The sequence below is a fragment of the Cetorhinus maximus genome, chromosome 11 (genome assembly GCF_964194155.1).
Source record: "Cetorhinus maximus chromosome 11, sCetMax3.hap1.1, whole genome shotgun sequence".
NCBI classification, from domain to species: domain Eukaryota; kingdom Metazoa; phylum Chordata; class Chondrichthyes; order Lamniformes; family Cetorhinidae; genus Cetorhinus; species Cetorhinus maximus.
In genome coordinates, this window is record NC_135889.1 from 78,206,865 (window position 1) to 78,219,836 (window position 12,972).

The following is a 12,972-nucleotide window of genomic DNA, read 5'->3' on the forward strand; positions in this document are numbered from 1 at the left end:
GACATGCCTATCCCTGCAATGGAGCCAGCCAAGTCTGGAGCGCAGGGTGTGGGCTTTTGACCCAAAGCAGCCTGCACTTTTAAAGGGCACTCCTGAAAATCAGAAACCCCAGGAATGGGGTTGGGAATCTCAGAATTGGGTCCCGGCCGCCATTTTTATGAGGACTCCTGTGTCATCCAGACTCAGTGAAAACCCAGGCCCTCATGTCTGGGTCCACTGTATAGTACCAGTTACTAGAGATTCATTGTTAATGATTAGTCAAGAACTCCATTATTGTTGTAATGTGTGACTACTAGGATGGCACCAGGTGAACTCAGTGGGCTTTGGTCTAGTGAATCCTTTGTTCTTATGTTTCTAATGCTGTACAGATGGCTCCATGAATTTAATTTATCCTCAATGATAGGAGCTATTTGCTTATTGAGAGGGATAAAAGCATCTTACCAATTTAAGTTTACGGATAATATGAAACTTCTGCTAGTTCCCAGTTATCCACAGATAGGTAGATAAAAATAACTGAAATCTAGTTTCATTTTAAGTAATTATGATATGTTTAGGAATATTCCTAAGGACACTGTAAAATATAACATTCATTCTATTTATAAGTTCCAGGTCTGGAGTAATTCAGTTATTCCCTTTTGAGCATTCCCTTCATACATTCTGTGGTCCTAAATAGGTTTATGATGTCACAAAGATTTCTCAGAGCAGATGTTTTATGCTGTAATTTTACCAATGATAAGGTACAAGGATTAAACAGTTTTTGAAATGTCACTTTGCTATTGAGTAATATGTTTTGATAATTAGGATGCTTTTGTTTTTCTGTCCCTAGTCACATTCAAAATGCCAATGCTGTGTTTTAGTTATATATAGTCAAATTACTTTGGTGAATTTTGGAGCAATATCATTGAAACATTGAAATGTTAAATTGATTCAGAAAGCTTATGCCCTGACCTTTACCCAAAATAGCCACAACAATGAAAACAATTACAATGTCACCACCTTTGACTCTTGATAAGCTTTTCAAGATGTCATTTAACACAGACTAAGTAAAACTCAGATGGTGTTTAAGCCAATTGTGATAATGTTGATGTAAATATGAAGTATAACTAATTTCCACAGTTTTTAAATTTGAGCCACTTCAGTGAGGAAAAAAAAGTCCCATCTCTTAACCATCAGTATTATTAAGATGATTTGTGGTATTAATGAATGGAAAGATGACTAGGAATAACCAATTGATCTGATCTGCTGAGCTGCCTGAAGTTCATGCCTTCATAGTTTACCATGGGTTTGTTTGTGAGTATTTAGAAAATATATTCTTAAGCAAACAAATGCTACCATGTGAGCCAAGCATCAGATATACAATATTTATTGCACTTCAGACTTATGAACCTTTAATAACTAGTGTTAAAAGCAAATCTGTCAAGTCTTGCTCAAAATATGACAGTTGAATTCCACACGTGTGTGCCTGTCTTTCAGGCCACTACTATACTAAACTCCTATAATGTAACTTGAATTGTATTTTTCTTCACTATGAAGATTCAATTGTATTTTCCCATTCTTTCATAGAATAGCAATGTTGGAGGAAAAAGAAAAAAAATGAACTTAATGAACTTAGTGGAATGGTCAGATGCTATTTTAAGCACAAAATGTACAGTTCCCGCTTATTTGAAAGAGCTATCAGCTCAGTGTGCTTACAGTAGCTGTTATTTCAAGTAATATCTAGTTCAGACCAGAACTGCAGCCTCTGCCTGTCAGACGTACATTAACAGACATCATTCTCCCTTTACCCCCCCCCATCCCATGAAATCTCTAGTTTGAGTTCAAACTAAATTCATGCAACACAGAAACCAATGTAATGGCATGCATTTCAGGCTTGTTATCACTTAAGGTGCCTTAGATTACTGGCAGTGCGACATTTTAAATGTATTCTTATTGAAGCTTTCAGGTCATCATCAAAGAGGAACTTTAACATTGTGAGCTCAGAGCTGATATGAATCTACAGTGCTTTTGCATATGACAGTATCATTGTAGACCCCTGAGTCATACATGGAGGATGCTATTCATAAATAGGAAAAAAGCCACTCAAAGCAGCAAACCTACTGAAATGCAGAGTATTAATTGGCTATTTGCCTGGAAGACCAGGATCTGACAGATGCCTATGAAGGCCCAGCAGTCCCATGGTGCTTTGTGAGGAGTCCGGTAAGGAAGGGTGTCGCATTGGACGCAAAAAGGATTGTGACTGTTGCTGTGGAGACTGTGAAGTTTGTTCTTGTTCTTGGTCCAAAAATGTGGCAAAATTGTCTTCTGATATTGTGTTGAGATGAACCCCACTGGACAAAGACTCTTTGGATTTCAATTTGGATTTTTCAAAGTCTGAAAATTCTGGACTCTGAAAGAGAGAAGAAAGTAAATCCTGAAATAGGAATATCACAATAAATGATGCAGCAGATCTTATCCTAGTTGTGGATATAGCACTTATGCTCCACTTGATTAGTTATCTTGAGATCCTGTCTTCTATTGTAGAACTTACCAAATTGATCCCAAAGACCACTGGCATGTGATCCATGATGACTGCAGCTAAACATTCTGTCCGTGAAATTCCTGGGGTCAGAGATGATGGGCATGTCAGGATATCAGGGGAATTTCAGACTTATGTCCTCTGTAGGCTTGAACTGAATTCAAACCAACTGAGAGCACTAATTTATAAAATCTACCCCTTTAATATAGCATGATGTGTACTTCCATCTGTAAATATTCAAATTCTGGCTTAGAAAATAGGCATCCAAGGAGCACTCTCCCAGTTTCTCAGTCTCCGTCGCATCTGTTCTAATGATGCTACCTTTCACCACGACACTTCTAACAGAGAACCATAGAAAAGTTACAGCACAGAAGGAGGCCATTCGGCCCATCTTGTCCATGCTAGCCCCAGGTCACCCAGGTGTCCTTTCTAATCCCACCTTCCTGCATTCAGCCCATAGCCCTGCAGTTTATAGCACTTAAGGTGCAGATCCAGGTACATTTTAAAAGAGTTTAGAGTTTCTGCCTCTACCACCAACTTGGGCAGCAAATTCCAGACACTCACTACCCTCTGCATAAAAAAGTTCTTCCTCATGTTCCCCCTACACCTTCTGCCACTTATCTTGAATCTATGTCCCCTGGTTCTAGAATTCTCCATCAAGGGAAACAATTTTATCCTGTCCACTCTATCCATTCCCCTCATAATTTTGTACATCTCAATCAAGTCACCTCTCAGCCTTCTTTGTTCTAAGGAAAATAACCCCAACCTATCCAATGTCTCCTCGTAGCTACACTTTTCTAACCCTGGCAACATTCTTGTAAACCTCCTCTGCACTCTCTCCAGAGCTATTACATCATTTCCTGTAATGTGGTGACCAGAACTGCACACAATACTCCAGTTGTGGCCTCACCGGTGTTTTATCCAATTCCAACATTATATTCTTACTTTTATATTCTATACCTCTGCCAGTGAAGGAGAGCATTCCATATGCCTTCTTTACAACCTTGTCTACTTGAACTGCTGCCTTCAGGGACCTGTATACTTGTACGCCAAGATCTCTCACTTCATCTACCCCTCTTAGTATATTCCCATTTATTGTGTAATCCCTGTAACTGTTTGACCTCCCTAAATGTATGACCTCACACTTCTCTATGTTAAAATCCATCTACCACTTTACTGCCCACTCCACCAACCCATCTATATCGTTTTGGAGATTATGGCTGTCCTCTACACTATCCACTACTCGGCCAATCTTTGTGTCATCTGCAAATTTCCCAATCGTGCCCCCCACGTTCACGTCCAAATCGTTAATATATAACACAAACAGCAAGGGTCCCAACACCGAGCCCTGTGGAACACCACTTGAGACAACTTTCCATTCGCAAGGGCATCCATCGACCATTACCCTTTGTTTCCTGTTACAAAGCTAACCTTTTATCCAGTTTGCCACATTACCCTGAATCCCATGGGCTTTTACTTTCCTGACCAATCTGCCATGTGGGACCTTGTCAAATGCCTTGCTAAAATCCATGCACACAACATCCACTGCACTACCTTCATTAACCCTTCTTGTCACTTCCTCAAAGAATTCAATCAAATTTGTGAGGCAAGAACTTCCTTTAACAAATCCATGCTGACCATCCCTGACTAGTCCATGCCTTCCACATGACAGTTAATCCTCTCTCTCAGGATTGATTCTACTAATTTGCTCACCACCGATGTAAGACTAACTGGCCTATAATTGTTTGGTATTTCCTTTGATCCCTTTTTAAACAATGGAACTACGTTTGCATTTCTCCAGTCCTCCGGTACCTCCCCTGTATCTAGTGAAGATTGGAAAATCATCCTCTGAGAGGCCATCCCCCCCAACAGTATCCAAAGCGGTTCTCCTGAACTGAGGGTACCCATCCCCACCCTCACCCCTGATGAACACTGTGGGTGAAAGGGCCCTCAACAGTATCCAACCCAATTTCCTCTCTTCAGCCCTCACCCCTTCCCCTCCCTATCACAACTACAATAGGGATCCCCTTGTCCTCACCTTCCACCCCACCCACCTCATGTTCAAAGGATCATCCTCCACCACTTCTGCCACCTCCAGAATGTTGCCACCAACAAACACATCTTCCCCTCCCGTCAGCATTCCAAAGGGACCATTCCTTCTGTGACATCCTGGTCCACTCCTCTATCATCCCCAACACCTCATCCCCTTTCCATGTTCCCATGCAATTGCAGGAGGTGTAACATCTGCCTCTTTACTTCGTCTCTCCTCCCTGTCCAACACCCCAAACACTCCTTCCAGGTGAAGCAGTGATTTACTTGTACTCCTTTCAATTTAGAATACTGAATTCGCTGCTCACAAAGCAGTCTGCTCTGCATTGGGCAGACCGGGTGAGGGCTTTGTGGAACACCTCTACTCAGTCATCAAGCATGATCCCGACCTTCCTGTCGCTTGCCATTTCAATTCACCACCTTGCTCACATGCTCACATTTCTGTCCTCAGCCTGCTGCAATTTTCCAGTGAAGTCCAACGCAAGCTGGAGGAACAGCCCCTCATCTTCCGATTAGGCACTTTACAGACTTTTGGACTCAACATTGAATTCAACAGCTTCAGACCATGAACTCTGTCCTCCATTTTGATTTCTTTTCCACCAAGTGTCAGTTTGTATCTTTTTCCGTGTTTTTGCTTTGCTGACCTTGATTCTGCTATTAACACCCACTTTGGACCAATGCTTTGTTTCTTTACTACTACCATTACCTCTCCCTTTGCCTTTTGTTCTATGACATCTTTAATCCCTCCCACCCTCTAACCTATCCCTGACCTTCCCTTTTGTTTCATCTGACCTCCACCCCCACCCCAACCTCCTTTTTCAACAGCATATAACCCATCACATTTCCACTTCTCTTCAGGTCCGAAGAAGAATCATATTGAACTTGAATTGTTAACTCGGTTTCTCTCTTCACAGATGCTGTCAGATCTGCTGTGTTTTTCCAGCACTTTCTGTTTTTATTGCACAAGGAGCAAGATGTGCACAGCACACACCTGTTACGTGGTAGAAGAAGCGGGAGTTTGGGCTTCAGTGATGTTACTTAAAGGCAGCCAGCACCTCTTAAAGTGCATTCCAGATGCAGACAACGGGGAAGTATTTCTGAACAGAAAAACAATTGGGAAAGAGGTAGGCCAGATTCAGTGATGCTGATTTGAAGGCCCTGCTTCAGGGTCAGTGGGCAGTAGGAGAGAGATCCTGCTTGCCTCATGTGGCAGAATACCCTCCAGGCATCAACTCTGCTGTCACTGGGAAGAGATAACGATAATGCCACGAACTTAACTTCCAGACATGGCTGCAATACAGAATGAAGTTCAATGACTTCGCCAGAGTTGGCAAGTTAAGGATACTGTTCCCTTAGTGTATTCTCCAATCTCCACCACCTCCAGCGTCAGCATTCATAATAGTCTGCTCCTCCATTTCTCTTCATTATCCAACGTCTCTCTGCCTCTTCCTCCTCAAAAGCATACACTTACCAATAATACCACCCACATTTCCTCACAACTCACAACTTAAAGCCTACCAACTATTCCATCACGTAAACAGTTCACAAGAGCATCACAAACACACTTCCCTATTGCTTTCGTGAGAAGGTCACACACAACCTGTGTCAGAAGGTAGCACCTGAGAAGGCGGAGCTTGCCTGAAAATCCCTCCCTCTGCAGAAGGGTGTTGGCTATCACAGACAAGGGGAGTGAGTGGCAACACTGAAGTAAATGTCATGCAGATTTTATTCTTTTCTCCTTCTTACTTCTATCTCCTGCTAAATACTCTACATGACAACTTACAGTTGCTTTCACCAGCCACTACTTCCACTGCTCTCCCTTCACTCTAAAAGCTCACCCTTTATTTCTTTCATTTCAGGTGCTCAAAATGTTGAAACATTTCTGCTACTTCACGAAGAGGGCCTTAGCCCTCTGGCCGGTAAAAGTAGGGAAAATCCCAAGATATTCTATAAGTATATCAATGGGAAGAGGATAACCAGGGAAAGAGTAGGACTCATTTGGGACCTAGGGGGCAATCTATCAGTGGAGCCAGAGGACATCGGTAGAGTGTTGAACAAATACTTCACATCCGTCTTCACCCAAGAGAATGAGGATGAAGGTACGGAACTCGGGGAGAGAGACTGCGAGGTTCTTGAGCAAATTGATATAGGGAGTGACAAGGTATTGGAGGTGTTGGCAGGCTTAAAAGTGGACAAATCTCCAGGTCTGGATGATTTGTGTCCCAGGCTGCTGAGGGAGGGAAGGGAGGAGATCGCAGGGGCTCTGACCCAAATTTTTAATTCCTCTCTGGCCACGGGGGAAGTGCCAGAGGACTGAAGAACAGCTAATGTAGTTCCGCTATTTAAGAAGGGTTGTAGAGATAAGCCAGGGAACTACAGACCAGTGAGTCTCATGTCAGTGGTAGGGAAACTATTGGAGAAAATTCTGAAGGAGAGAATCTATCTCCACTTGGAGAGGCAAGGTTTGATCAGGGATAGTCAGCATGGCTTTGTCAGAGGGAAGTCATGCCTAACAAATTTGATTGAATTTTTTGAGGAAGTGACCAGATGTGTAGATGAGGGTAGTGCATTTGATGTCGTTTATATGGATTTCAGCAAAGCTTTTGGCAAGGTCCCACATGGGAGACTTATAAAGAAGGCAAATGCACATGGGATGTTGGGTAATTTGATAAGATGGATTCAAAATTGGCATAGTTGTAGGAGACAGAAGGTGATGATAGAAGGCTGCTTTAGTGACTGGAAGCCAGTGTCCAGTGGCGTACCACAGGGATCTGTGCTGGGTCCCCTATTATTTGTCATTTATATAAACGACATAGATGACTATGTGGGGGGTAGGATTAGTACGTTTGTGGTTGACACAAAGATTGGCTGGGTGGTTAACAGTGAGGTTGAGTGTCTTGGGCTACAGGGAGATATAGACAGGATGGTCAAATGGGCAGAAAATTGGCAGATGGAATTTAACCCTGAAAAGTGTGAGGTGATACACTTTGGAAGGAGTAATTTGACAAGAAAGTATTCAATGAACGGCATAACACTAGGAAGTTCTGAAGAACAAAGGGATCTTAGCGTGTGTGTCCATAGATCTCTGAAGGCGGAGGGGCATGTTAGTGGGGTGGTGAAAAAGGTATATGGGACAGTCGCCTTTATCAATCGAGGCACAGATTACAAAAGTAGGGAGGTCACGTTGGAGTTGTATAGAACCTTGGTGAGGCCACAGCTGGAGTAATGTGTGCAGTTCTGGTTGCCACATTATAGGAAGGATGTGATTGCAGTGGAGGGGGTGCAGAGGAGATTCACCAGGATGTTGCCTGTGATGAAACATTTAAGTTATGAAGAGAGGTTGGATAGACTTGGGTTGTTTTCGTTGCAGCAGAGAAGACTGAGGGGCAACCTGATCGAGGTGTACATGATTATGAGGGGCATGGACAGGGTGGATGGCGAGTAGCTGTACCCCTTAGTTGGAGGGTCAGTCATATGGTGACTTAAATTCAAGGTGAGGGGCAGGAGGTTTATGGGGGATATGAGGAAAAACATTTTTACCCAAAGGGTGGTGACGGTCTGGAATGCGCTGCCTGGGAGGGTGGTGGAGGCGGGTTGCCTCACATCCTTTAAAAAGTACCTGGATGAGCCCATGGCACATCATAACATTCAAGGCTATGGGCCAAGTACTGGTAAATGGGATTTGGTAGGTAGGTCAGGTGTTTCTCACGTATCGGTGCAGACTCGATGGGCCGAAGGGCCTCGTCTGCACTCTGTGATTCTGTGGTACAGCTGTTCTGAAGATGTCCCACCACTTAATCTGACCCTCGCAACCAACAGTTTAGAAACTGGCATCCCATGTACATGAGAGGCTAGGCTAGAGGAGGGCTTTTCATGTGGCAAATCACCAGGCTATGTGCCCGCCGAACTGAAAATCTAAATAATGCGGGGTGACGTTGGGACGCACGCCCGACGTCACCCCACGTCATTTTACGCCTCGGCGAGTGGGCCCCACCCCAGCTCGCCGAGCTGAAGATTCAGCTGATGGATACAGAAAAGGCTTATGTTAAGGCTAGAATGTAGCTAAGGGAGGCCCAAGGCCTGTCCTTGACCACAGAATTTGGTATGCCTATGAATGGATCTCTACAGTGCCTCGGAGATTGATGGTATTTTTAGTGTAGAAGGGTGAGTCAGGATACCAGACATGTGTAGCCGTGTATGTGAATAGATAGAATGCGGGTGGGTCAATATGTTCATATTATCCAAAGGACCAAAAATAGGTAACATAGTTCTCATTCTTCTTTGTAAACTGCTGCTTCAATTCTGCAATATATTGCATCACACTTATGCCTAAATATAAATGTAACTAATACTAATATGGGGTCAGCTTCGAGCTATTGAACGCAGTCCAAAAGGGTTCAAATTTATTTCACTAAGCCTCAAATTAATGCCCTTAGGGAAGGATTGGTATTCACCCGGCCCCCTCATCACCACAACCCCACTTTCACTTAAAATTCCCCTCAATCCCTTCATGTGTGGCACCCTCACTTAAAGGTTGAAATGTAAAAATTGTGGCATATGGCCAATGGGTGGGAATTTCAAAACATGTTGTTTTCCTACCATCCCATTTTCCAGCATAGCTGGAGTGGCAGGCGTACGTATATACTGCCAACCCCCACCCCCAGTTACACTTGGGACACCATCTTCCTGGCATTGCTCCTGGTCAGGCCTTGAAGTGTTAAATTGCAACTTCCAATAATGGTTATTTACCTGTGGTGTTGTTGGGAAGCTGTGTTCTGTTGTTACAGATGCTACTGGTTGAACTGTCTGTACCATCCTTGCAGAGGATCTTTGATAATCTCTTGTGGCTGTTACCATACTATATGCAGGTGGTCCGGACATGGATTGCCGTTGTAGTAACTGCAAGATGGTATGAATGTCAGTAGACATTTGTGTTTCCAGCCTAGAAAAAAAGACATTGTATGTTCAATTCTCATATCCTTATATACTGTATACGTATTTAGAACAAGATACGTTTTGTCAATTTTATGTAAAAATTTGGATTTTGATGATAATAAAGAGCTGAGTTGTTACTTGTCTGAAAAATATTCTGTGAAATAAAGATAGTCATATGTGTCATCGAGAAATGCTACACTACTTATCATTAAAAGAGCTGCCTCCATTTAAAAAAATACTGTAATTTTGTTTTAGCATGATACATTTAGGGGACAAATTTGTTCGCAGAATACCACTTTAAGTGTCACGACGCAGACAGTGCCTCGGGCCACTAGTTGGGTGGCTTGCACGAGTTTCTTTAATGATATCAATGAGGAATGCCATGTGAGCCATGCAGGTAATGGCCTGCGGCACTGTCTGCCCACAGGGAAGCATTGTAAATCTGAGTAGTGGTGCTTCAAGTGGTGCTATGCAAACAGCTTTCTCCCCTTAATCTTCTCTGAGTCTCTTTGTATCAGGGATCAGCATCTACATAGATAATACCCCCCTGTCCACTGGCCTCCAGAATGCTGCTCTATTACCAGTTATTAGGAAGTACATTTAGTAGTTATAAACATTATTATTATTTCAACCTAATGCTCTAATAAACAAACACTCAACTTTTCAAGTTTTTCTTTATATTTGTATTTCTTCATATCAACAAACATGAAAAGCAGCCCCCAGAATTTGGTAGTGGGACTACTGCAGATTGACACAGGCTATCTCACTGCCATTTTGGTATGCTTTGCCCTTGTTTTATGCCTGAAAAATTGGCAATGTGCACAAATTTCCATCCCACTATCCAAACAGTTTATTCATTCTTAGAAATGAGACAAGAATGCCATTTAATCCATATGACCCACATCAAAGCATTTAGGATAGGTTTTACATCCTTTTCCAATTTATTTAAAAAATCTTGGACTGACCATTTATCCTGTCTTTTATTCACACTTGTGTTTTTTTTATTTTTTCATGGGATGTGGGCATTGCTGGCTAGGCCAGCATTTATTGCCCATCCCTAATTGCCCTTGAGAAGGTGGCGATGAGCCACCTTCTTGAACTGCTGCAGTTCATGTGGTATAGGTACATCCACAGTGCTGTTAGGAAAGGAGGTAATGATTTTGACCCAGCGGCAGTGAAGGAACGGTGATATAGTTCCAAGTCAGGATGGTGTGTGGCTTGGAGGGTGCTTGCAAGTGGTGGTGTTCCCATGCATCTGCTGCCCTTGTCCTTGTAGGTGATAGAGGTTGAGGGTTTGGAAGGTGCTGTTGAAGGAGTGTTGGTGAGTTGCTGCAGTGCATCTTGTAGATGGTACACAATGCTGCTACTGTGCGTCAGTGGTGGAGGGAGTGAATGTTGAAGGTGGTGGATGGGATGCCAATCAAGCGGGCTGCTTTATCCTGGACGGTGTCAAACCTCTTGACTGGTATTGGAGCTGCACTCATCCAGGCAAGTGAGGAGTATTCTATCACACTCCTGACTTGTGCCTTGTAGATGGTGGACAGGATTTGGGGAGTCAGGAAGTGAGTTACGCACCACAGAATTCCCAGTCTCTGACCTGCTCTTGTAGCCAAAGCATTTATTTGACTTAGTCCAGTTATTGTTCAGGTCAATCCCCAGAATCTTGATGGTGTTGAAATTCATTTCATCATGGAGTCACGTTTCATGTGTATCCAGGGTACAGTAGTAAGGATCCCCACATTGTGAAATACAGCAGCTTACTTAACACACAGATATTAATATGAAGCTACAGTGAATTTTAAACCCTCATTTTAAAGCATAAATATAAAATATAGAGCATAAATATAAAATATAGAATAACATATTAACATTTCTCATGTGCACTTGAACAGACCAAAACATTACCAGGATGACCTTCAAAACTCAGTCTTCAGAAGTGAAAGACACTTACAGGAAATGATGTCACTAGTAAAGCATTTCCCAGCATATCTTCTTTCTACTGCTGTTGATAGGATGGGCTCTATCTTAACTCTGTGCGAGGTGATTTGAATGGTTAAATTCGAGCTGGAGGATTTGTTTACCTGCTGAGGTGTTCCTGAAGTAAATCTAGTCTGTGCTCAACCTCTCCATATGTTATATCGCTTCCTGACTCTGAGACACCACGAGCTGCATGAGAAGATGCTGACTGCGTAGACATATCAGGGTATTCTGCTGGCCTTCCACCTTCCCAATCTTTCAGTCTCTCGTTGGCATCTGACAAAATCCATTAAGCAATTAGCCAAAAATTGACTTGAATCATTTTCATTTACCTTTAGAGAGTTCCTCTTGAGACAGTAAATATAGCTAAGTAAAAGTTGAAAATATTGCAGATATGTATTAACTACTGATAATATTTTTATTTAAATATCTACTACCGGATTTCAAGGGTACAAAGTCATAGATATTAAAACGAACAGTTATAGCATGATTTATTGAGGGAGGCAGGATTATCCAAACATAAATATTTTCAGGGAACTCAAGCAGGAAATGAAATATTTCTTAACTGAAACTGAACTGAATCTGCTTTCACATATTTAAATGATGGGATGTTATTTATTAGATTGAAGGTTAGTTTAGTTTGGCTCTTGGCTAGCTGATATGCATGGCTAATCTGTAGTATAAGGGTATCTAGCATAGCAAGGGTTAATGTGGGACTGGGGACAGTACCGGCCACAGTGTGATGCGAAGAGTCACATGACCAGAGTCTAGCGAGAGTTGTGGATTGCACAGAGAAGTATGCAGAAGCAAGCATGGAGTTAGCTCCTAGCTTGGACTCTACCCTGTATATATGTACATAGTTATGTCTTATCAATGAACACTGAATGTTTAACCCCACAGGGCTCAGGACTTCTTCATGAGACCAACTGAATATACAACATACAACATGGTGGCTCTTGGAAATACCTAGAACCTCAGTGAAGCTGGTGCAGAAATTCGAAAGCTGGAAAATTAAAGGAGCAGCATTCTGATCTGCCTGAAAGCACCTGAAATGAAGTCACAGAGGGAGATCACTGAGAGAAGCTCCATTGCAGAATTGAAAGCAGAAAGGCAGAAGAGAAAAATTCCAATGTGCAGCTGAGGACTCCATAACATCTCGCGGAGGTCCAGTTTGTATACGCACAGAGTACAAAGTCAAAGGACCTAGCGGGGGGTGAGCTAAACAATTAAGTTCTTGGCCAGAACGAGTTTAGTTTAAAAACATTTTCCATCTTTTAAAAGTCAGAGCAGCCCATTCCCGAAAGCACAGCGGCCAGCCTGGGTTCAGAGTCGATGCCACACCATGTGGTGGCTGAGCTGGTGGCAAGCAGGAAAAAAAATGGGCAGTTTAAAAACCCAGCCAAAGCTGGGAAACACCTGAAAATCCATCGAAAGTGCAGGGAAGGCCCAGAATAGTCCATCAAGTGAATTGCTGCAGAAAAAGAGAGACAAAGAGG

The 12,972-nt window shown here is 42.7% G+C and overlaps 1 protein-coding gene across 1 annotated transcript in view; it reads right to left on the minus strand.

Annotated features, from left to right (window-relative positions):
• Positions 1 to 1,862: 1,862 nt before the first annotated feature.
• Positions 1,863 to 12,972, minus strand: part of LOC144686705 (voltage-gated inwardly rectifying potassium channel KCNH7-like) — a 219,550-nt gene continuing 208,440 nt past the window's right edge. Inside the window, exons 10-12 of the mRNA XM_078552292.1 lie at positions 11,581 to 11,752; positions 9,314 to 9,506; positions 1,863 to 2,386 (exon numbers count right to left, since the gene is read on the minus strand). Of these exons, the coding sequence (XP_078408418.1) occupies positions 2,120 to 2,386; positions 9,314 to 9,506; positions 11,581 to 11,752 (632 nt within the window). The 3' untranslated portion in view covers positions 1,863 to 2,119. The remainder of the gene's footprint in view (positions 2,387 to 9,313; positions 9,507 to 11,580; positions 11,753 to 12,972) is intronic.